The 26,670-nt window shown below is 38.8% G+C and overlaps 1 protein-coding gene across 9 annotated transcripts in view; it reads left to right on the top strand.

Moving 5' to 3' along the window:
- Positions 1-26,670, top strand: part of DLGAP1 (DLG associated protein 1) — an 853,945-nt gene that overhangs the window by 573,728 nt on the left and 253,547 nt on the right. For 7 of the 9 annotated variants that reach the window (XM_087439065.1, XM_087439064.1, XM_087439062.1 and 4 more), the window contains one exon: positions 20,734-20,948. In XM_087439065.1, coding sequence (XP_087295191.1) covers positions 20,734-20,948 — 215 coding nt within the window. Of the gene's footprint in view, positions 1-11,666; positions 11,781-20,733; positions 20,949-26,670 lie in introns of all 9 variants that reach the window. The other 2 variants (XM_087439069.1, XM_087439070.1) reach the window with 1 other exon arrangement.

Raw genomic sequence — 26,670 nt, 5'->3', positions numbered from 1 at the left:
GAAAGATTGGCAATAGATGTTAGCTCAGGGTGAATCTTTCCCAGCAAAAAAATAAATAAATAAATAAAGTGGCTTGAGGGTTTTGCCACAGAATTCATTTTTTAATAAAAGGGTTATTTTTAATTTAGTTAATTTTTTATTGAGGTCACATTGGTTTATAATATTTTATAAATTTCAGGTGTACATCATTATATTTCGACCTCTGTGTAGACTGCATCATGTTACCACCCAAAGTCTAAGAAGTTACATATGTTAATTCTGAAAAAGTACAAACTATACAGAATGGCATAGAGTTAAAAGTAAAAGCCCCCTGCTTCCCAGTCTCCCCTTTCCTACTTCCTAAAGATAACCACCACTATTATCATTTTAACATTTTCCTTCTGATATTTTATACATGTATTCAAACACAAAAATATATATGTATACAAACACTTTTTTTCCTTCATTTTTAACTGACTGGGTATCATATGTAAATACTGTTCAGCACTTGGCTCTTGTACTTTATAAAATATACTGGTCTTCTTTCCACGTCAGTGCATGTAGATCCACCTCATTCCTCTTAATAGCTGTGAAATGCTTCACTATATGGGAGTGTTCATTCATTTAGCAAATGTTTAATGCTCTTCTATCATGTGCTGGGCACACTTCCAGACACTGAGAATACAGACTTGAACAAAACAAAATCCCTGCCTTCATGAAGATCCCATTCTACTATATTTTAACATTATGTATTAAGGAACTAGCGTATTAACAGTACACACTGAGCAACGCTATTCACTATCACATTTTTAGCTTTTACAAACAATGCCATAATGAATCACCTAGTAAATAAATCTTTATACCAACTTATCAGTTGAATAAATTGCAGATATTATTTTTATATATTCAGTCTTTCAGTCAATGCTTTCCTTATTCTATCAACTTCTATACAAATGGATTGTGAATTTTTCATTGTTAACTAAATTAATGCAATAATAGCATTTTACACTGAGGTACTCTATCTTCTGTAAAGTATATCCCCAAGTACTTTAATAAAGATATTAAAATTTTGTCTGAGTTGAATCCTCCTATACTAGCCTATGATAATGCTCCAAAGGGGAATCAGCTCAGATCCCCAGTATCCCTCTACTTCTATTGATCACATGTGCTAAGAGCTTCTGATTTAAATATTTCGTGATACCCAAATGACTCCCAAACACAATCTTTATGTCTCCTTTTGGTTTCTGTGTAACATGAGAACAAAGGAAAGATGTTTTGTAAATCAAAACAAAACAAATAACTGTATTTCTCCATTCATAGAAAATTCAAGAAAATTATGCCTCCTACAAAATTGAGCAGAAAAATCAATTGTTACTTATGTGATTCTCGTTCAGAAAGCCATCCATAAAAACCCCAGAGAGGGAAAATTGTTTATGAGTTTCTCTTGCCTGCCCCATTTATTTATTAGAACTGAAATCAGGTCAAAATTTACATTCAGGAAAAAAAATCTCTATTTCTCTTATAAAAAGTAATATTATAAGGGCTGGCCTGGTGGTGTAGTGGTTAAGTTCACACACTCTACTTCGGCGGCCCGGGGTTCACTGGTTCTGACCCCAGGCGTGGACCTACACACTGCTCATCAAGCCATGCTGTGGCAGCGTCCCACATACAAAAGAGAGGAAGATTGGCAACAGATGTTAGCTCGAGGTTAATCTTACTCACCAAAATAATAATAATAATAATAATAATAATAATAATAATAATAATAATAATACTATAAAATCATTGTCATATAAAGAGTCAATCAGAATATGAGCCATAAATTGTGGGAAAAAGTACAATAGAGGTCTGTTAGGTGATTAATAAGGACATTGTATTATTTATTTGGATTGTGTGATGTTTGCAGTATTTGTCACTTTTTTAAAATTTGGAATCTGTTTTTATTCTTTTTTAAATTCTAAATAAATACTCAATTCACTCTTTTAAAAGAAAAGCTTACATCTAGGAGCATCTTGGATAAAAGAAGAAAAGAAATCCGAGTTGCCAGATGGGTGGGTATACAAGAGAGAAAGTAGTCTCACCCCCTCTGCCTTGGTGGTGGTGGTGGGAGCACTAAGATGCCCCCCTTTCCCACCTCTTCCTACCCCTCAATGGCCGACTCACTCCCAGAACATATTCTGTATGTTTCAGACTTATTCCAGTGAGATCAGGGACATTTGACTGGTTTGGGTAGAAACAAGGAAGCCACTTAAATTTTTTTTTTTATGATTTAAGAACTATGTCCTCCTAAAAAAAAAACGTTCCCTGTGGACATTCTGACACAAAACTGTTTGTTTTGTTTTGTTTTTTTCTGGATGTTGTCCAAATCTGTCTCAGGGAAAAAGAAAATAATTTCTTTTTGTCAAATAGGATATCATAAGTAGAGCTTTCCTATTAATTCAGAATTTTTTACTCTGCACAAACAATTGCAAACTTGAGTAGGAGGTTAAGTGCCCACTCATCCAGCTGTAGTGAGGTGTATGTGAATTGCAGAAAGCCAGCATTGTTACTAGGAAGTATGAATATTCAAAGAACACAAATCAGGTCAGTTTGACTCATTACCAAAAAGGTAAAGAAAGAAAAAAAAAAAAGACTGAAAAAATCCTTTCTCAAATGAAATACATCTGCGTTGTTACTGTCCGTAGGTAGTTCACAGCTTCTGTAATAGGACAAACATCGTCACTGAATATGAAGTGTGTGTATGTGTTCATGTGTGTGCGAGAGAGAGAATATGAAAGCCTGAATTCCAGTCAATATTTGGCCATAGAAGGAATACAGGAGTGTGCGTGCCATTAGCAAAGATTCTTCTACATCTAAAGATAATCATTTATTATCCTGAATAAGACATTCTTACCTCATTAGAGCTTTTACCATAAAAGGTTGGTATGGGCTAGATTCGTGATATGAAATGCAAGACATGTGACACCTATTTTTACAGGCCAGCACCACTTTCACTTCTCTTTTGCTGTATTTCGTTTGTACAGACTCCTTGAGTGGAACAAATAATGGTGTAGGCTTGACACAATGTGTAAGTTCCCAAAGACTAGGTTTTGTTACGGTTCCTCCTTTCTACACATAAAAGCCACCTTCTATTTTTGTCCTCTATGTATCCATACTGCAAGATCAAAGCAATTTTACAAATTGTTGAAAAGTATTCATATAGATTAATTATTTTTTCATTTTGTTGAGTTTGGTGGATAGATAAATAGTTACAATATGATAAAGCTGAAGGCACACAGGTTCAAGAGAGAAGAGATCTGGATTCTAGCCCAGTTCTATCAAAGCATGATGTGCATAGATGTTCACGTGAAGAAGAGGAATTGAATTTGATAAACTGAGTAATATACTCAGGTTTCTTTATTGGCAGACATCCTGGAATCTTTGAGATGCTAATATGGATGGCAACTCTCTATGAGAGCAATGCTATATAGAGACAAACCTCTTCCGTCTTGGAACCCTCTTCCACAGAGCGTTTCTGAGGATGAGTGATCCATAAAATGTACTTTGGAATACAGTGGGTGAGATGACAATTTTAGGATTCTGCTCAACTGGTCCTGCCACAGTCTGATGATGGGCTCTCTGGGCCTGGTGGAGTTCATTGACCCTGCTTTGGGATGTGGTTGCAGTTCCCTGAAGACCTCCACAGAAACATCCAACTGCAGGTCCCTAGAGGCTACCAAAGACTCTCCTCTGGATGTGTCCACCCCGCCACCCCCCCGCCAACCCAACACCATGGTACTATACCCCCCAACCAGCTCTTTCATGCACAGGGGCCCCTCCTGACCTGTTCTGCTGAGATCTCTACTTGCCTACATCTAATGCCAGGTTTCCTCCCTGCCATTGGTGGAGGAAAATCCAACACTAAAGTTTCCCACACTTCCCAACTGATTAATAAATCAGGTTATAACTCAGCTGATGTAATAAAAGATTTCATGAGCTATTTTATTTTATACTTTCCTTAGAACTGGGAATATAAGCATGAATAAGATATAGTCTCTGCCAGACAAATGACATCATCCCTCCTCTCAAGTTGCTTACAGATTAGTGGGTGAGACAGATTTGTAAGCAAATGGTTTTAAAATAATGTGATGTATTATATTAGTATTATGTTCAGGTGATTAGAGTAAATTTTTTTTTTCTAGGTTAGCTCTATATTTGTTTTATTTAAGCAGGTCATTATGGAATTCTTGGTATTTTAGAATATAGAAGGGTTTAAATAAAAGATCAGTCTCTGAAATTCCTATTTATTTCATATGGTATGATGTTTCAGGTGACTGTAGATTTTCCTGTTCATTTGTCAAAAAGAAACGAAAATTTCATGAATGACTCCCTTGCTCTTAAAAACTTGTCAGTTAGATTGACGTGCCAGGCACTCTGCTAGGCACTGGGTGCAAAGCCAGCATAGAGAGGCTCACTCTGCTTGGATGGCCTTTGGGGACCTCCTGAACAGCTGGTTAGGGAGTTGGTATTTCCACTTATGTCTTTGATCCAAACTAACTCCTTAGAAGAATGAAGGGAGCACATGCAGCTCGCAACTGAAGAGAACCTGTATATCAATAAGCGGTGTGGTTGCCCTGTCTGCCTCTGAAGTCTTGCACCCACTACCCCAGAAGTTGCCACTCGAGTTCCCATCTGTGATAGTTAGTTCTCTGTAGCCATCTGACTAGGCTAGAGTACCCAGTTATTTAATCTAACACTAATCTAGGTGTCACTGTGAAGGAATTTTGTAGATATGGTTACTATCCCCAATCAGTTGACTCTAAGGAAAGGAGATTACCCTCAATAATATGGGTGGGCCTCATCCAATCAGTTGAAAGTCCTAAGAGCAAAAGTGAGATTTCCCTGAGCAGCAGAAATTCTGCCTTCAGACTGCAACATCAGCTCCTGGCTGAGTTTCCAGCCTACCAGCCTGCCCTACGGGTTTCACACTTGCCACCCCCCATAATCATGTGAGTCAGTTTCTTAAAATAAATCTCTGTTTTCTGTTCTGCTCTGAGAACCTTGACTGACCCATCATCCCTTACACACAGGCCTCTGGAGATTCCCCCAAGTGCATGGATCTTCCCCACCCCAAGCCCCCTGCCACCTCCAGGCTCAAAGAGCTTTGGAATTATTGCATATTCCCTCATGGCTCAGCTCTGTTATGAGTTAAATAGGCTGTAGGGGTTGGCCCCATGTGGGAACTTAATCATCACTTACAACATGATTCCTACATGAAAATACCATCTGAATTCCAATAAACAAGCTTTTATTTAGTACACGTTACATATATATACATATATATAATTTTATATCATCTTTATCCTTATAGTAAGTCCCTAAAGTATGTTATTGTCCTCATTTTATGCTTGAGAACACTAAGGTTAAAAGATATTAAGGTAACTGGGCCAAAATCACGTGTCTGGTAAGTAGTAGAGTCAGATTTGAACCTGGGTTATCCTGATTCCAAAATCTGTACTACAGTGATGCATCACTTAACAACATGGCTATGTTCTGAGAAATGTGTTGTTAGGCAATTTCATCCTTCTGCGAACATCATAGAGTGTACTTACGCAAACCTAGATGGTACAGCCTATTACACACCTAGGCTATATGGTACTAATCTTATGGGACCATTATCTTATATGCGGTCCATCTTGGCCAAAATGTGGTTATACGATGTGTGGCTGTATATTCATTGCACTATGCTCCTTCCCTATAAGTGAAAAACTACCTGAGGATGAATTACGTGGTGTAAAAATATTCCGTTTTCTTCTGTGTGCCACATTTTCTTTGGGGAAGTATTTAAACATTACCTAACATTTTATTGAGGGCTTACTATGTACCAGGCTCTTGTTTTAAAGATTCCTTCAATGAAATGTCTAGGTTGAATTACACATCGTTTCTTAGTTGATAGTTGAACACTTCAAAATTCTAAAACATGTTGTTACAAATGATTTTTGTCCCAGTTCCATCCATTTTGCTTTTGTTTTTTTTGTTGTTGTTGTTTTTTGTTTGTTTGTTTGTTTTCTGTGAGGGAGATCAGCCCTGAGCTAACGTCCATGCTAATCCTCCTCTTTTTGCTGAGGAAGACCAGTTCTGAGCTAACATCTATTGCCAATCCTCCTCCTTTTTTTCCCCAAAGCCCCAGTAGATAGTTGTACGTCATAGTTGCACATCCTTCTAGTTGCTGTATGTGGGACGTGGCTTCAGCATGGCCGGAGAAGCAGTGTGTCGGTGCGCGCCCGGGATCCGAACCCAGGCCGCCAGTAGCAGAGCGCGTGTACTTAACCACTAAGCCACCGGGCCGGCCCAGTTCCATCCATTTTGGTCATGAATATTTAATGGAATTTTTTTCCTCCTGTTCCTAAATGAGAGATGTTTCATATTGACATCAAATACCATATAAATTAGAATAAAAGGATAGGATTTTTCTAAAGTCAATGAAAAGCTTTTATTTCTTTATTTGTTTGTTTATTTACTTTAGTTTTTAAAAATGTTTTGCACCCCATAGCGCCTGCCCCTGGAGGTTGATACATAAGAACGTGCAAACACATTCAACATCAGGCTGCCTGCTCTTGCTTTGCACATGTGATACTAACCCAATTGGTGGACTCACTCCATTTGGTTGGGCAGCTCCAACCCTGGCCAGTGAGTTCTCTGACTCTCGGCTACATAGGAGGCCAATTAAAAAACACACTCCTGTCTGTCCTCATTCTGAAGATAGAGAGCTTTTAGGAAATATTCTTCTAGACAAGTACAATCCGTAAAAGTAACGGTAACTAAGGACCAGAGAGCTCAATTTGAGAAGTATTCAAAGCTACTCATTCAATAAGCGCATACTAAGCATTTACTTTACAGAAGGTACTTTGGGAGAAACGAAGATGAGTAATGTCTCTCTGATTAATAGTGAATGGATGCTTTATACTGGATGCTCTAAAAGCAGTGTTTTTCAAACCAATGGTCACAACCAATTAGTGGTTAATGAAATCAATTCAGTGGGTCGCGAGCAACATTATTTTTAATCAAATAGAATACAATAGAGGAGAATAAAAAAGAAGGCAGAATGCATGGCATGCAGAGAGGTTAAGTATTTCTTTCTTCCAGTTGTATATATGCATATATTGGTTTCCAAAATAAGACGTATTTCTTACTGTGAAACGTAGTCAAAAGCTGTTTAAAAGCTACTGCTCTAGAGAGAGAGAAAAAGAAAACAATAGCCTTGCTCTCAAGAAGCTTGCATCTTGCTGGGAAGATACAGCTAATTAATGAAAAGCAGAACTCTTTGTATAAAGCAGCTAATGACCAAGGAGTAAAATGAATGTTGCTGATTTAGTGTCCCAGTGGGATTAGGACCAGAAAAAAATCACTGTGACAGTTCATTACTCCTTTCTCCTTGAAAAACTTTCCTCACTCGGCTTCCAGAACGATACACCTCATTGATCCTTCTCAGACGGCCTTGCTTGTTCCTTCTTAGCTCCCCAAGGCCTGAAGTTGGATCAGTGCCAGACTGGCACAGCTGTTGAGCCACTTCTGTCTTCTACCAACACTCATTTCTTAGGTCACCTCATTCATTCTCAGAACTTTAAATGCCATGCGAATGCTCACATTTCTTTTCCCAGCCCAGATTTCCTGAACTCTCAAACTTACATATCCAGGTCCCTCTTCAATCCCTATTAGACATCTCATGGGCATCTCAAACTTAATATGTCCCAAAACTGAACTCCTAATCTTTGTCCCCCAATCTGTGCCTCCCTTAGGCCTCCTCATCTCAACTAATAGCAATTCAATCCTTCCAGTTGATCAGGCCAAAAACCTTGGCGTCGTCCTTGACTCCCCTCTCTTTCTCTCAATCCCCACATCCAAATCATGGTTAGGAAACCTAGTGGCCCTATATTCTCCTGACCCCCAACACTACCACCATTCCTCACCTTCAACTCTAGTCTGGATTATTGCATGAGCCTCCTGACTTGTCCCTCTGATTCCACCCATATCCCCTCTAGTCATTCTCAACTCAGCAACCTAAGTGATCCTTTTAAACCAGAACGTGTCACATCTATCATCAAAATCTTCATTCTGTTCCCATCTCACCCTGAGTAAAAGCCACAGTCCCTATAATGGCCTGCAAAGTCCATGTGATCTGGACCCCACACCTGCCCATCATCAGGCTGTCTTCATCTTCCATCTCCCCTCACTCCACTCCACCCACTCGACCTGTGCTGGTCAGCATTGCAGCTGTGTTACCCCTCAGGACCTTCTCACTTACTCTTCTTTTGGACTTGTGCACTCTCCCTATGGATCTCAGGGCTAACTCCCTCCCCCATTCGATCTTTACTCAGAGGTCACCTTCTCAATGAGGCCTTCAAAGGCCATGCTCTTTAATATTGCGTAGCCCACCACCCTCCCTCATCCACATCCTCTCTGTTCCCCCTCCTCTGCTTTCTCTTCCTCCATGGCACATATCACCATCTCACATACATTTTACTTATTTTATTAATGTCTGTCTTCCTCCTTCCTCATGAAGGCAGATTTTTTTTTCTGTTTATACATTGCTATATCCCCAGTACCTAAGGCAGCACCTATTTCACAATAATATGCTCAATTAATATGCATTGAATAAATGAAAAAATGCTTTCAAAGTATTTTGAAAAAGTCACAAAAGAAATGGTGCTTTTAACTCCAGCTTAACCACTAAGTGAAGGAAGAGAATCCCATAATAGAGTTTGGTCTAAGGAACCTTACCTCGAACCCTACAATGAATACTCCAGTTGGGACATTTCCTTTCAATGGAGCTTGAGCTAGTCTGGAAATACTGGTTTAGCTAGCTGTCGAGTGTATCACACTCATCTGTGCACATGCTTGTAACAACTCCTGTGTAACAACTCCTGCTACTTCTAGATATCATGCTGCCTAGAGGAAATGGGCTGAAATATAGGCTTAAAGTACTGATCCTCAAGAGGCAGCTTCCCCATACAATGATTATTAAAGTGGAATTTTATATTACACGTGTGCATAGATGCCCAAAATATTATTTAGTTCTTTCTAGAGATCAAGAACTAGATTCATATAACTTGAAAGATAATAGTTTTATTGAATTAGAATGAATGGGATTCGTGAAGGAAAGATTCTATTTTGACCCATTTGAATGCAGTGTACTTTTAGGTGTTGTGAATGTAACTTGGAATAAAAAGTCCAAACAGCACCAAGATGCAGTAGTTATCTGATGACAGTGATGAAAAGCAGGAAATTTTGAGTTGTATCCCTTTGTAAATCTATTGTTTTTTTCTTTATAGACACCAAAAAGCTAAGTTAATGATTCACAAGTATAATAATTAACAGCCTTGCTTCCCAAAATTAATGGTAAAGAAACTAAAGGAAAATATTTGCCGAAGTTTATTTCAAAAGTATTAATACCAGAGATGATTGGCTTGATATTTTATAGACTCTAAACTAGCTATACCATTTGTTCATAATAAGATTATCAGACTTTTTCCTAAGGAAAAAATCCATACTCATAAGCATTTGGAAAATAGCTGTACTATTTGTTTATTATATAATTATCAGATTTTAAATTCTAAGGAAAAAGGTCCATATTCATAAGCATTTGACAAGTAGTGGGGGCCTCAGACATGCTGAGAGATTTATAAGATTTTAGCCAACACTGAAGCTTAGTTTTGGTGAATGATATTTCTGTATCTGGGCTTCTGTTGACTCAGGAGGAAGATCACTAACCTTACCCACATCTCTGCTTCTGAATACCAGACAGAATTCTAGTTTGCCTCATGGAACTCGGTTTTTGAAATTATAGCTACAAATCACAGGGGATGTGGTAGCCAGACACCACCACACAAGTGACTGCAACAATAATGGAAAAATATGATAGCTCAGCTAGCCATTGCAAGCCAGCAGATATGCCTCCAAAGACATGTTAGAAATGAAGAGTTGCATTAAAAACTAAGAAAGTGTTCTAAACAGTCAGTGTAAAGACCTAAACCTCTGTTGTTTTTATCTTGCAACCTTGTAAGATTCTTTTGTTCTTATAGTCACTAAAACTTGTAGTCAACTGTAACTGCTCAGTGATGTGTGTCCTGTGGACATTACTTTGAGGTCTTTTGGTTCTTCCAAGCATCTAACCCTCACTACTTGTTACAATTTTCAAAATGTTATAGCATTGTATCTCCCAGCATTAACACTCGAGTTTTATGTTTAATGGAAAATTACTAAGTTTTGAAACTTATAGACAGCAGCATGAAATGATGCATAGAAATTTGAGTAAGAGAAACCTGCCTTTCAATTCTGACTCAGATGTACTAGCTGTAAAGTTTACTGTAAGTTATTTAATAGCACTAAGTCTCAATTTTCTCATCTTTGAATTGAGATTAATAACAGCATCGGGTTGGTGTATTCTGCGAAATAATGTTTGTGTGTTAGGAATTATAAAATGGCTACCAGCAGGCCCTAAGGCTGATTGCTTCCCTACTGATGTAGTGAGAGAGAAAATATCTTTGTCTCAGCATCCCAAGGTTCAGAGATGCTTGCTAATTGAACAGACTTAGATCAAACACTCAGCCCTGAGCCAAGCAATGGAGCTGAGAAATGTGATGTGCTGATTGGCTGAGCCCAACTCCTGTAACACATGGACCTCAAGTGGAGGGAGGAAGGTTTCCCCAAAGCAAAATCACAGGGATATGACTACAAGAACCTGAAGTAGAATGAGGGTAGCAAAACCCACAGATGTCCACTACAGTCAAAATACAGAGTCAACAATGAATAAAATTCACTTTCCTCCCCTGTCCCCACATTGTACTGGAATGTAATATCTTAGTTACTATTTCCTGATATGGTGTCACAAGGGCATCTTCCTAATTGATAGTGCCCCTTTTGATGTCAGCCATCACCTCAGTGACATTCTCTACTAGCCCCCATAGGCCCATGGATCCCTCCCCTACTTGGAAGGTCACAGATCTTGCCCTTCTGCATTTCTCCTGCAGTGCCATTTCTCAATGGTATCCATGTACTTCACACACACACATTCAACTCCTAAGGAGCAGTTTTACCACCGGGAGAGGATTTATGAGAACAAACTACAAACCCAGTAGGTAATTCAGAGGTACTGAAATTTAATACTCAACTCAGTTTGACTTGCTTTAAAGCTATTTTTACTCTTTTCCTTCATCCATCCCCAGATTTGCCTGATTCACTTAGAACTTGTAAACCCCTTTGAGACCAGAGACCGTGGTTTGTAAAATGCTTTTGGTGTATGTATTTACCCAGCAGCTGCTATAGTGCTGGGTACCCTGCAGAAACCTATAAATGTTCGTGGGTGAGAATAATTCCATAGTGTCACAGTGAGCAAAGGCCCATTGCCTAGTACTCTTGACAAACTTCTATTCAAGCATGTTTAAAAATGTTATTTGGAGGAAGATGTGGCAAAGGGTATATGGCCTATTTAAAAAGAAGTAGGTATTTACTCTTGTCCTTAAAAGGTAATTTTAAAGCAATCTGAAGCAAATTAAGTTTTACATCAGTGTCGGGCTTCAAGGGGAGTTAGAAGGGGCGGTTGCCAGGGAAATCTGATTGGAAAACACCAATCAGGCCTTGGGATCTACACATCGCGTAATTGTAATTTTCCTATTCTTGCTCTTTTTTTCTGCTTTTGCTATGAGAAGAGCAAGCTAAAAAGGCTACAGGGACATTTATGCCAAGTCGCATTTGTCAAGTTGAAAGCTGTGTGGAGCAGAAAAGCAGTTCTCCCAGCTGCAAAGAAGATGCAAAGGAGCCGAGTGAGTAGGGAATCTGAGAGCTCACTAAAAGTGCTTAGAAGGCCAATACATTACAGCCATTTCTGTAAAAAGTGGCAGGCGGGAACTTGAAATCCAGGGTGAAGCCTCCTTACAAATACTAAAAAGCCTCTGGGGTGCTTGGAGGCTCCCAAAGCCACCCTTGAAAGGTGTGTCTGTCCTGAAAGTTTTCTGATTCCCCCTGAACCGTACATTTGTGTTTAAGCAGGGTCTGATAACAACAGTAGATAGGGCGCCGTGAAACTGTGAGACAGCAAACGCTGTTTTACTTCATAATTAAGTATTTATTATTTTAAACCCTCTTTATCTACGCTAGCAAATTAGTGACAAGATATTTGTGCTTATTTCAATAGTTACATTTTACTAAAAAAAATACAGTTGAGTGGGAGCGTGCATTGCTTTTCTTTTTTTTAAGTTTATTTGTTCATGCACTCAATCAACATACATTCATCAGAGGTAGAGTGATATTATTAAAAGCTTTGGTGTCAAATGCAGACTCCTACTTGTTGTTATGACCTTTGGCAAGTCATTTCAGCTTTTTGAGTCTCGGTTTGGCAGCAATAAAATGGAAATTGGAATGCCTATTTCATAGGACTGCCGGAAGAATTAAAATAGAGTAACATAGATATCACTTCCAGTCCTTTGAGATTATTCCATAAATGTCAGATTATTCCGTCAGTATCAGATCCCTAGCTCTCCTTTCATAGATACAGTTTTTCCTCCTCATATTTACCCTTCCTCAGCAGGAAAGGCCACGTAGATTGACCCCCCTCAGCCATAGCCAAGTGCCCTCATTTACCTGGTTGCTTTAATTGACATACTCAGTTGTTGAAGAAATCAACAGCTGCTGAGGGATAGCCTTGCAAATGTAAACCTATTATTGATACCCACCATTTTAATCACTGCTCTTCCTTGCTGTATCATCTTTACTTCTACCTTATCAATCAAATGCCTAAGTTATTTCTCCCAGCCTTTTGGTTCCTGATGAAATAGAACTTTGCTTTACATCCCACCTCAGCCTTAGGTTCATCAGTTTTCCTCCCAAATCTCTGCAATCTGGAACTGCTCATAGAATTGCACTGGCCTCCCCTGGTATAATTCAGGACATATGCTCCATTTCAGCTGTCCCGGCTTTCTAAGTGTCTTCATTCCTTTTGTGGCTCTCAGATTTCCCAAAATCTCACGCATTTTCATTACTCCAAACCTCACCATCCAACTTTCCATCCTGAGATAATGGCTCTCAAGGAGTCACTCACACGTGGCTTCATCTCTCAGCCATCATCTCTCAGACCATCACTGGTGCAGAATGTCTGACTCTATCTACATTGAGTTACACTTTATGACTGTGGCCCGAAGTGGGGACTCAAAACCACATGTGCTTTGAAAGAGCCTTTTAAAAGTAAGCCTTCCCGTGTCTGAAATAGTATTTCTTATAACTTTTATTTCAAGGCATGTAATCTTTGTTTTATTAAGTTTTTTTCCTCCAGACAGACCTTAAAACTCTTAAGAAGTTGTTATCTTCTCTGAAATATGTGTTCTTTAGATGATCATAAAGTAACAGTTGTTATGCACATGATAGCCAAGATCTGAATATGAGGGAAAAAATCCTTGGACTGTGAACAGCAGACCCCAGCATGGGATCAGTGTCACCCAGGACTGCTACTAACCTCTTTGGAACTCAGTTTCTTTATTTGACAAGCTGAGATTATAATACGCTTTTTATTCTTCAAGGTAGTTGTAAGGATCATGACACATTATGTGAATTTATGTTTTTTGCAAAAGCATGACATAGATGAATGCTAATTATTATTATTAATTTGGTCACTAAGAAATGTAAACATTAAGTTCTATAATTACTATCCCAGAATATATCCATTTCTTGTTCTTATTTTTGCACGTATTCTTTAAAAGGGTGTTTGATTCTAAGATCCATATTTTTCACATTTTAATATCTTTGATATTGGAATGTATCATATAATCTATGGAGCGTCAGAGTTTCATTGGTGATGTTTCTTTCCTTCTTAGTGGTACAAAAAATATTGAGGGGTTTGCATTGGTATCTTAGATTCAGGTATTTGGATCTTAGAGGAAAGCTGAAGGAAAGAAAAGTAAGAGCACCTTGTCTATTCAAAATGGAAACTGTATTAACCAAGTGGCGACAGGGCCCACAAAAACCAGCAAAGTGTTTGAGATATTCAGAACAGAAGGTGTTACCTTGAATCATATCACCTTTAAAGGTTCCCCATAGGAAAGATTTTTAAAAGATCCCTACCTGATTATAGCTTTAGCTCACAGATCTCCCAGAACTAGTAGGATCCTCTTTCAACTGAGTTTGGGGAAGCCTAAAGGGAAAAAAGAAATTGGCAGCACCAGAAGATAGTCTGCTTTCAAAGATCCAGAAGAGAGAGAAATACATTTTTGTGCCTGTGGGCCAATTTAGGAGAGCCAATTTCTTACCATAAATGATATATCTATAGTAAGGGAGGAAGAACTATTCCTTTACCCTCTAGGTTCTTCTGGCAGGTCTAAGAATTAAATCGACATGAGACAGAATAACAGGAGAAAATCAAACAAAGTTTAATGACATGTATACATGGAAGAACCCCAGGAAAACACAGTAAATCACCAAAATGGCGGAAGCCACTACCTTAAATACCATCTTCAGCTGAGGACAAAGGAGGATGTTGGGGGTAGTGGTTTGGGACTTTGAAGGAGAGGAAGGCAATTCACATGGAGAAGGAAAAGCAAATGTTTGGTAAATAAATGTTTGTTGGACCATCTATAGACAATGTGACCTGAGAGAGAGAATTTTGATAAAAATGGGCTTAGCGAGGTTCCTCCCAATCTACCACACCCAGAGTTAGTTATCTACGGTGATAGCTCCTTCCTGGGACAGGCCTTCTATCTTAAATTCTTTTAGGCAGTTAGGGGAAAGGTCAGAGCTTCTTTCTGAGTCTTTTGTCCTTAAAAATAATCAAGCCAAGGAGACACATTTTGGGTTGGCAAATTCTGATCCTGCACAATATATAAATGTATATGAAATTTTTATATTTTTACATATGTATTTACATATACATTTCATTTGCATTTATATTCTTATACTAGAATATCTACTTTAGTGAATAGAAGGATGTTAGCTAAATTACCACTGCTTTTTAATCCCCAAGATATTTATGACTGGCCATACTTAAAAAATAGCCATGAACAGACAGATTTTTAACCTTTATTCTCAGATTTTTATGGTCTTTGAAGTTCACAAACTATATTCGCACACATTATCTGTATTCATTATACATCTATCATCATCCCCATTTTACAGATGGAAAAACTGAATCAAGGAGGTGAAGTGACTTATCTAAGCTCATATACAGTGAGTGAACACAAAGCTGGTATTGGAATTCACTCGTTCATTCAGTGTCATATTTACCCAGAATCATATTATGTTGCTGGCATTATACTAGGCCCTAGAAATAGCAAGACAAACACTAAGAAATTTGCCCCCTTTTACCTTTTCCAACCTCCCTCCTCACCTCTGTAACTAAGAGGTGGATAGAGCAGAAGAACCTTCATGCAATTCAGAGCTCCTCTGATCCCCAGCTGCTGGCCTTTACAGGCCTCATACAATCTGGAATGCATAGGTCTAGGGTCAAGTTTTCTAAAAAAAAAATCTTCTCCAAATACCAGCTTCACTGGGAAGCCAGGCAAGCTTCAGGTGGCCCAAGAAAGCAGGCTGCCCTCTCAGTCCTGCAGAATAGAGACGAGTCCCCCAGGACAGAGCTGTGGAGTACTTCGTAATACGAAACCCTGACTTAAAAATGATGGGAATAGGCAGTATATTAGTAGTTTAAGTTTTTGCTTAATGTGTTTCAATTTTTCTGCCCCCCCGCCCCCATTACCAAAAGAAATTGAAACCAGGCATCAAAGTCTCTTTGGAAGCCAATGTCATCCATCATGAGGGTGTATCTGTGTGCTTTTAACACGCCAAGTGCTGTGAGTAGTGCAGAAGTCCCATAAAACAGACCTCTACTGAACACTTCCTGTGCGCTTGTGGACATTACCTCATTTAATCCACCCATAACTATGTGGGGTAGGAAGTGGGCAAGGAAATTGAGGCACAGAGAAGTTAATTAACTTGCCCAAGAACGTACCTAGTTACTGGTCCAGCAGGAATCCAAAACTGGGCGGTCTGGTTGCAGAGCCCACATCTCTAACCCTCCAGCAATACTGCTTCCCCCAATTTCAGTGAGCTTACTGAAGTAGTTGGAGAGATGACACAAAGTTGCATAAAACAAGTGGTGTATATAAATGCCATTGTATGATTATGCAAATTAAGCAGTCAGAAGGAACATGTGGATCAGGTTGTGGGCCATACAGTCTCCATTACAACTATACAAGATGCCCTTGTAACTGGAAACCAGCTATAGTCATAATACATGATGAATGGGCATGGCTGTGTGCCAATAAAACTTTATTTACAAATACAGAAGGCAAGCTGGACTTCGCCTGTGAGCTGTAGTTTGCTGACCCCTTATGTAGAGGACACATGCTATAGATTTCATAAAGGAGATCAATTTAGACTGGAGCAGTTGGAGGGAGTTTTGAGATTGCTGAGTTCAGCCTTGAAGGAAGATTTGAGATGAGCTTACAAGACCCTACGTGACCTGGCCCTGCCCCCCAGCCTCTCCTCACATCACTTCCCTCTTGCTCAGTAGTCTCCAGCCACGCTGGCATGTTTGTTCCTAGGCTTTGATTACACCAGGCTTATTCTTACTCTAGAGACTTCACACTGGCTGATCCTTCTGCCTGGAAGCTCTTCCCCCACTCTCCTCAAAGCTGGCTCCATTGGTCACCAGATCTCCTCTCTAATATTACCTCTTCCTAGTGGCTTCTCTGAGAAACAAGTCAAAGCAGCCCCCACAGCCACTTTGTCACGTCATCCCATCTTATTTTCCTAATGGCATTTATGATTCCTGGAATTATCTTGTTCATTTATGGGCATGCTTCTCTCGTATCCATCTCTTCCTGCTATCCTTCTAGAATGTAAGCTCCATAGAATGAGATCAATGTTTGTACTATTCCCAGTGCCCGGACCATGGCTGGAAAATAAACAAGCAAAAAATACCTGCAGAAGTGAAGGAAGAAGAGAGGGAGCCAAGGAGGGAGGTGGGAAGGGAGACTAGAAAATGTAAACATGCCCCATTAGGGGGTGTTTAATTTTCTCTTGTTCTGTGACTGAATAAACCATAGCCGTCTTTAGAATGGTCCATCATTCAGTGCCCATGACACTATTTCAATTAAGAAAACGTCCTCATCCTGTAATTAGAGGATGATAGCACTTGATTATGGTCATTCCTTCGTCAGAGGTAGGTCTTCTGTACTTCTGAACAATGACATGTGGTTTAAGTCATAAACTAGCTATACCTGAAATAGAAGAGTGTGCGCTAATTCTCATTTTGTCTTATCAAAAATAAAGGTCTCCATTAGAGCTTTAATGCTTAAACGTATGGATTAGAAGGCAAATAATCCTCTTTTTCTCTAACCCATAACTATCATTAAACCTAACTTTTTTTAGATTATTTTTATTATGGTTTCTTTAACATTTTGGGGGTCCAACCACCCCTAAGCTGGTGCAGACAAGCAGGACATCTGGCTAGCCTGTCATCAGCAAGTGCCCAGGCTGCTTGTCTATCTACTCCAGCTTTCCTTCCTTACCAAGACTTCCATTCCCTTATATGGCCAGGACCACTAATAGCGAAGGCCTTCTCAAACAGCTGCAAGGTTAGTTTTTTCTTTGGATTTCTCTACATCTTTTCTGTCTGTGCAACTGATGCAGAAAGACACAGCAACCTTTGACTGTATCACAGTAGTAGCTGCAGCCACGTGATTCTCCTTTCTTTCCAATAAAAAGGGAGTAACGTTTCATGCTCTGGCTCCTTACAAAGTGGTATGCTTTCTGTGAAAACTATGTACCCAACCACTGTCTCCCCTTTTGCTTTAGAGTTTAAGAAACTCAGAATAAAAAACGTGGCTCAACTATAGCAGCTTTGCTGACCCTTAGTGTTCAGCAACAGTATTTTTCTTCTCCAAGGTCTTGATTTTCTGTTTCTTTACATTTTCCCTAGAACTGATGTCTGTATTATTTTATATGTAATCTTGTTGTAGGCTACCTTTACGTGTATGAAAAATGTATTAATTTTTAAATTCCATTCCACTGTAAGTCATTTCCATAAACATCTTAGCTACTATCATTTGAAAAATATGTTTAATTGAAACGTATACAGATTAAATACTTCCCAGTTGGTTCCCTTAGCAACAGTTGCAGCCTGTTTCTAGCAGAAGCCCAAGTTTCTACCATAAGCTAACTTTGAAAAAACACCTAACCAGAAATTTGCCATGTTTTGTTTCATAAGCGATATGAGCTAATAAGTTTGTCAGTAGACTCTGACAGATTCCAGAGAGCAGTGCTGATGATCTGTGCATCAGTCCTGAGAAGTGGCAAGTGTTCTGTGCATCCTCTATGACCCTCAGCTGTACCAACTGAATTTATAAAATGTAATTGCTAAGCCAATAATAAGGTTCTGAACACGATCATATCTTTGCAGTGAGTCACCTGCCAATTGAAGGAAAACAAGACTGTTCTCAACATTTATCATTTTCCTAAAAAATCTCCCTTGTTGCTATGGTGATTTTGATGCTTTTTAGCTAAAAGAGTAAAAACTCTACATTGTTACTACCATAATTAATAAATGGCAAATGGATCAGATGTGATGGATTACGAAGGTGTCATGGGACTATAATTGTTCAGTTCTGCAGGTGCCATAGATCATAGTCTAGAAGGAGATACAGCATCCAATAGTGGTCAACAGTAAGGCCCAGGAGCTGCCAGGTGGGAACTCTGCCCTTCATAGCTGGCACTTGGGGCGAGTTACAAAACACTGGTTTCCTCATTTGTAAAATGGGGATAATAATAATACTACCCCTTAACTATGTGGATCAAATGAGTTAACATTTATAAAGCATTTAGAACAGTGCCTGCACATAGGAAGCGCAATTTAAGAATTTGTTAAATAAAATAAACAAGCTGTGTAGTGAAGCTTAATCAAATTTTATTAGTACTTTTCAGAATTAGAACCTACAAACCACTGTTTTCAGGTCCCTGAATAGCAGCATCTCTTCAATCGGATGTTTCTAGATAGAAGCTTTCAAATTATATAGGTAAATTCATAATTTAAAGAGGAAACAATAGTGCTTTTCTTAGTGGAACATCTATTCTCACTTCCTAGAACCTGTACTGTATAGAAATCTATGTCTAATCTGTGTATGTGTCATTGTGGACAATTTTCTTAACACTTTAGATTTAAAATTCATATATTATTAATTGTAAAACTTAGATTTAGCAAATTCCAATCCTTGGAGTTAAACCAGAAGGCTTTGACTCCCAGTGCTGTTATGTGTTCTTTTACCAGCTATGTGATCTTTGGCAAATTTCTTGAGCTCTCTGTCCTGTCTGAGAAACACAGAAAGAATGCAGAGTTGTTGTGTTGATGAAATAAGATCCTATAAGCAAATTGCTTACATAGTTAAATGCTAATAATGAAACACTGCAGTATTTAATGGATAATCAGTAAACAGCGTGAAAATATTAAACACCTTCTTACCCTCTCATTGCACACCTGGCCAGTTCCAGGGAGCCGTTCCTGGTCTTCCTTCCCCATCACCATTGCTGATAACTCCTGTTTCTAGCGTCTCGTTAGTGCGTATTCCATTTATGGCACCACATCTGAAACTTTCTAACATGTTGATGTGGCACTGTTCCCAAATTTATTTATGCTTTGTTTTCTCATCTCTGTTATAAGCATGCTGAGGGCAAGAACCAGCCTCCCCCCTTTTTTTAATCTCTTTTAATTAAGCCCTGTGCAGCTTTCTGTGCACTGTAGGCTATTTGTAACTTCTTAATGGATGAAAAGAGTGGTCATTATGCATGTCTTTTACCAAATGGAGGAAGAATGGGACCGTAGGTTGAGTCCATGTTGAAGTGGAAAATCTAAGAGGAACTGAAGAGAAAGTCATAAAGAAGCCCTCTGACACCTAGTGTAGTGCCCTGCTGAACTCAGAGGAAATGAGTGTAGAAAGAAAAAAGTGTACTGAGAACATTATCTTGTGTGGTACCCACAATTAGGGACATAGAGGAGGATCCAGCAAAGCAAGAGGAAAAGACCAATTCAGATAAGTACTACTTATACCAGGTAAGTAGAGTAACCAGAAGGCCAAAAGGGGAGAAACTCTTAAGAGGTGGTGAGTGTATGTGTGTGTGTATAGGCCAAGAAAAATTAAAATTAAGAAAATGCCACTAGGTTTCATGAGAAACCTAGATCATTGGAAACCTTGAAAGAGTGCTTTAAGCTGGTCTATGGAGGCTAAATCCCAATTAAGAAGGATTCAGAAAGAATAGGTGATTGGAAAATGAAGGCAGCTGGTATAGACCACTGGTTTAGGAAGGAGATTGGATATGAGATGGTAGAGATGGGAAGCGCAGGAAAGGTGTAGATAAAACAGAAACATTCTTGAATTTTAAATGACAATTGAAAACAAATAATTTAAAAGCTTAAATAAAACTGCTCTCCTTTGCAATGGCATTCTTACGCCTGACTCAGTTATTATTAGCATGAGAAAACTGAGAAGTATAAATGAATCAGAGCTAATGGTTTTAATTTTTCCTAATATATAAGTTGTTTTAAAGATTGATGTGGATTTGCAAGTATTTAAAATATTTTCAAACAGATTATAGTAAAGCACTATTATTGAAAAGTTAATGTCTAAAGTTTTAGGTAATTATCTGTATTACCTATATTCAGGGTCATACCAAAAAAACAGGAAAGAAAAGAAAAATATAGGATTTTATTAAAAAAATGAATTATGTTTTATATCTGAATAGGTTCCTCAAGATGAATGGACAGGGTACACCCCTCGAGGTAAAGATGATGAAATTCCATGCCGAAGAATGCGGAGTGGCAGCTATATCAAGGCCATGGGAGATGAAGACAGTGGTGACTCAGACACAAGTCCCAAACCTTCTCCTAAAGTTGCTGCACGAAGAGAAAGCTATCTCAAGGCTACTCAGCCATCCCTTACAGAACTTACCACACTCAAGTAAGTATTTCCAAGGCTATAATTCTGGTAGTCCAGCTCCTTGTATTTTGCCTAGGGTCATATTTTGTGACTCCTAGAGTAAGTGGGGCAGGAAACATCCTACAGATGGAGCAGTGTGATGCATGGGATGGTCTATTGAGTTTTATGTCGGGTCTGACTTGTATGTCCCAGTGCCTTTGAAGACATGGGCATCCAGGTGTACTCTGCATAGATCATAAGCTGGACCTCAACCCACAATTAGAAGAGTTTGAAACCATCCATAATGGCTTGTGAAAAGAATTAAGATTTCTGGTCAATGAGAAGATTTATATATCCCAACACTTGGACATTTGTTCAACCGCTAAATCTGCGGGGCAATTCTTCCTTAAAAGACCCTTGAATTTTTTGGATAATTGAATAACGTAATAGAACAGATTATCTCAGAGAAGCTTACAGAATGTGGCTATGCTTAAAAATTGGGCGCTATGTGAAGGTTCTTGATGTGTTTTTAAATTTAGACACTCAATACATATTATAATTTGTAAGACCTTAAAAATGGTTTTTTGTTTTGAAAAATATGATTATGAGTAGTCTTTACCTTCATTTGTGCTATCTGTAAACAGAGAACAGCATTACAAAAGAAACTACTGAAATTGATTATTTTAAGCAAGGCCTGGTTTAATTTTTAACATTATTTATGGAGAGTAAATCAGAGCCTTGGAACATATCATCCTGTCGATCATCATTTGGACCTGAAAAATATCTTACAGATAATTCAGATTTTTAAGTGCCTTTGATTCTATATTTTGAGGAAATATTTATTACTATTCATGCATTTATATTACATTACAAAATAAAATATTAAAAGACAAGATAAATAAAATAAAAAAAGAACAAAGCAGTCGGGTTAAGGAAAACAACTAAATTATTAACCTAGAACACTGAAAAGCAGCTGACTATTCTATGATAGGGATTTATTTGAATAATAAAGTACATTATATTTTAAAGAAGTGGACAGGGAGAGTCCCCTCATGAATTTTTTTTCAAAGGGTCATGTGGAATCACTCTGGATCATTTCAATAAAAAATTAATACCAATGAAACTAGTAACCCAACCCAAGAAAATAAGCTGTTCTTTCTTTCTTTTGGCTTCCAGTTGCCATCCTCTTTGCCTTTATTACTGCAAGTATTCATTTCCTAGTGCTGCCGTAACCAAGTACCATGAAATGGATGGCTTGAAGCAATAGAAATTTATTATCTCACAATTCTGGAAGTTAGAAGTCTGAAATCAAGGGGTTGGCATGGTCATGCTCCTCTGCAAACTGTGGAGAATAATCCTCCCTTGCCTCTTCCTAGCTTCTGGTGTGGCCTGCAATCCTTGCTTGCAGCTGCAACACATCCATCTTTGCCTTTCTTGTCACACGGCCTTCTCCCTGCTCTGTCTTCACATGGTTCTCTTCTTAGGGCACCAGTCATACGACCCTCCCTAGTGACCTCATCTTAACTTGATTAAATCTGCAAGGAACCTATTTCCAAGTAAGGTCATGTTCATAGGTACTGAAAGTTAGGACTTCACCATATCTATGTGGGGACCACAGTCTGACACTGCCACACAAGGTAAAAGTTGACCATGGAAATGAAAAATAGAAATAGGTCTTCACTGTGCTTCGGCACACCTCACAGAGGCTCAGAAAATGAAATATACCCAGTCTGAAAAGAACTGGATATGTAATAAAGGCAGTGGGCCAAGGTGGTATGAAATGGGGGTCGCCAAGGACCCTTCTGGCAAATATCTTATATGGATTTTAAAATATCTCTCCATTAAAGACCATAATAGGTAGTCATGGCCATGGCATTAATTGATATCTTCCAAAAGATGCAAAAGAGGGAATGCTTTATGCAAGAAAATCACTTGAACCTTCAAGATTTCAGTTTCCTCATATGTAAACCAAGTGATGTGATTCAGCAACCTCCAGAGCCCCTTTCTCCTCCTTAGTATTCTGTTAGTTTATCCATCAGGATGTAATTGTCACATCAGCTGGATGACACTTTGGGTCTTGGATGATGAGATAGAGTGATTGCTGCTGCTCACAGTCATACTCAGGTATGAGGAGAACAGAAATGAACAGAGCCATAAGGAAGAAGAGGAGAGTGCTCTGAGGAGGCCGAGGACAGGGTAAGTGCAGAAATCCACGTTCACAGTTGTGCCTTGGGGCTACTGTCGTCATAGCTTCAGGGCTGTGGGGAATCTGCTCTGAATCATTGGAACTCTTTCTTTTCCATTTGCCTTCTATAAAATACTATCTTCCTTTAATACCCTGGACCCTATTTTTACAACCTTCATATATTTCTTTTACTGCTCAGAAGTTTTAAGAGCAGAAAGAGGCAAACGCACATATAGTGGCTAAGCTGCCGGTAGAGGGGGTCAGCTACTTCAGACAGTAAAATCAATCGTTGAGATGAGTTGAGTTGAGTTAGTGACTGCTGTTTTCTTCCTCCAAACCTATAGAAATTCAAAACGGTAATCAATTTACTAGGAGACCTCTACTAAACTGAAAAACTTTTTTCTTTACTCAGGATGGAATTTCACCAAACCATCCTTGTTGCCCCGTATTTTTTAGCAGGCAAGACAACATCGACCGTTATTCAAACATGCCTTTCTTCTCTGTGCTACCATCCCATCCCCCAGACTTATTTCTTATAGTTCGCTTTGTCTCCGTTCATTTCTCCCTTGCCTGCTTTAGGACTTCCACTTCTCATTATAGTCTACATATTAAGCTTCCATCATACTCTACTACATATGAGTATTAGTGATTTCCAGTTTAATGGCATTTAAGGAGGTACACAAGGAGAAAAGAGAAATATACTATGGAGGCAAAAATTCATATATGACATGATTCATAATCAATGCTTTTATTCCTTGATGATGTTTTGACTAGAGATCATTATTTTTCTAGAAGTTTGAAGCACTCAGTCTCTCATGAGATAAAAGATCCCCATATCCTGGAATTCTAGTTCCCCCAAGAAAGAAAACTATATTTTTGTTCCTACTTCTTTGACATTTAAGTCAATTTTTTTTCCTCCTTCCTCCTCAGCAATTCACAGGTTTAGGGATGAATCATACCCATGAACCAAGATAACTAAAATTAGCCAAGTGAGATTGGGGCAACATTTTGTTTGAGGTTTTCAACTCCCATCTTCTCTCAGAAATGTTGGAGAGAAGGTACTCCTACATTTTCTTACATTGTTTTTCTTTTTTCTTTTCCCTTTTCTATTTTCCAAAGGCATCTGGAGTATTTATTTCTGAGGCTAGTTTTCATCACCTACTTAATGTTAGTGATTGTGTCTTCTGATATATAAGGCCTAAGTTCCGTTGAACATTCTGGAGTCAGGAGTAATCTTGAGACAGTAAACTCCATCTTTGGGCTGCAAAACTGTAGCTACTCTCTGAGGACCATTATTTCTCTCACTTCTTCTTCTTTTTTTTTTTTTTGATAATTTTTATTTATTTATTTATTTTTTTCCCCCAAAGCCCCAGTAGATAGTTGTATGTCATAGCTGCACATCCTTCTAGTTGCTGTATGTGGGACACGGCCTCAGCATGGCCAGAGAAGCGGTGCCTCGGTGCGCGCCCGGGATCCGAACCCGGGCCGCCAGCAGCGGAGCGCACGCACTTAACCGCTAAGCCACGGGGCCGGCCCTCACTTCTTCTTTCACAACTATTAACAAATCTCTTCACCTCACCACTAGCTTTTCCTTCTTCCTTTGTTATATGAACTTGAAATGGTACACCATCCAAGAATATTAGTATTTTCAAAAATAACTTCTGAATTTTTAATAGTAAATTCTCAGGCAAGTAGGGGACAGGTCTGGGGGCTAGAATTCCCTCAAGTCATGTCATCACAGCTCGGCCGTGACGAAGGATTTAAGCCTTTTACTTGGATTGGCTAGAATATGCTATTTATTCTGGAACTGATACTCTTGCCTGCTACCATGATTAGTTAAAACCATGTCCAAATCCCATCTTGGACTTTTTTTTTCAACATACTGTAAAAAGAACTTTTAAAAAATAACATAAAATGAACTGTCATTTAAAAGATTCTAACGTTAAATTCAAATGGCCATTAATTCAAATGCCTAGAGAAATAACACTTTAAAATTTCTTCGTACTTATTTATCCCCTCATCCAAGCACTAAGAAAAATTTTCTTCTGGAGTAAGTAACCAACATTATAGACTTTTAAACACCTCTGAAATTGGCGAGAAGGGGCCCAGACTTCTGTGCATGTTTGGCTCTGGAGAGGACTAGTCAGAGCTCCTAGCAGTTTTGATCAAGTATCTAACAAAAAGTCTTCAGGAAGGTTTATTTTCAATCCTAAATGCCTTGGAGAAAAATAGTTTTTCATTTCCAGGATGGTTAATTCTGTTCATCTTCATTCTTTCCCTAATGCTGAACCTTTTTTTTTTTTTTTTTAATAAATTGGTGAAATACTAAATACCTCTGTGGCTTTTGGCAACTGGATTAACGTGTCTGAACCTCCCCCGCCCCCCTAATTAAATGAGAGGCTTGGCTGTTAGCATGGATGGCACCAGCAGATGACTCCCATCACAACTCGCCCCACTCCCCCACAGCGACCTGCACCAGTGGCAGGCGACATTAGCCGATCCCAGCATTGATGGATCCCAGCAGCCTTCCCACTGAGCACTTTCCCACAGAGGCTCAGAAGTCCTCTCAACAGAGTGCTGTAGCTACCACTTCTTATTGACCAGTGATGCCACGGGGTGCTACTCCTTGCCTACATGGTCTTTAAGGAACCTTTCAGCACTAATAAGCATAATTGTAAGGATGAGTTGCAGAAAAACTGATGTTCATCATCTAGAGACAAAAGGAAGTCGTACTGGTAAACAAAATAGTTTGAGAAGAGATAGGGTGTACTCCTTTAACTTTAATTCTGAAAATTTTAAATGAGTCAGTTTTACATACAGGAACCCAAAACTGTAGCCTCCTGTTGGAGTCTCTGTTTTTTGGTTTTCTTTGTATAAGTTTTTCTCCCTTTTTTCTCACTAGACACACTGTGTCCTCTGCCGCTTCCTCACATTCCACATGCCCCTCCTACCCACCTACAGTTCCTCATGTTCCTTCTCTTCCCAGAAAAAGAAGGCGGAGGATATGAAGATGGGAGCATTGCGATTTTTTTTCTAAGGATGTGAACCATATTTAAGAACATAGCAATATATAACATCCCATCTTTGTCCCAAGTGGTATGAAATGTCTCTGTTTTCCTTTGTTGTCTGCTTTCTGCAAATGCTTTGCTATTTTTCTCCTACCTGTTCTCAGTATAATTGTAACATATAACAGCAAATGCTCCTCACAATGGCAGAGAAAACAGAACAACAACCTGACAATACAAAATTGTGAGTTTACCTCTTCAGAAATATAGACTTGGGACGGTTTCCCATCCTTCTCTGACAATAACACTTTCTTCTATTATCCTCTATCCTCCCAACTTTCCTCCTCTTCTAAAATAAGAAATGGAAAAAGTTTAAAACAGGGAGACTCATTCACTTGCTCATAGACAAATTATCTAAAAACCTTTCAACCCCCTGCTACAAATAAGACTGGTTAAAAAACAAACAAAAACTTGTATAAGAATTTACCTATTATATTCAGCTCCCATCACCACACCCGGCTTAAAAAAATTGGTCCCTCTTTGAATACTGTCCTCCAAATGAGATGGGCGTGTG

Source organism: Ceratotherium simum, chromosome 14 (assembly GCF_057802395.1).
Source record: "Ceratotherium simum simum isolate JZ-2026a chromosome 14, ASM5780239v1, whole genome shotgun sequence".
Lineage (NCBI taxonomy): Eukaryota > Metazoa > Chordata > Mammalia > Perissodactyla > Rhinocerotidae > Ceratotherium > Ceratotherium simum.
The sequence above is the reverse complement of the archived record's forward strand: the minus strand, read 5'-3'. Positions and strand labels throughout refer to the sequence as shown.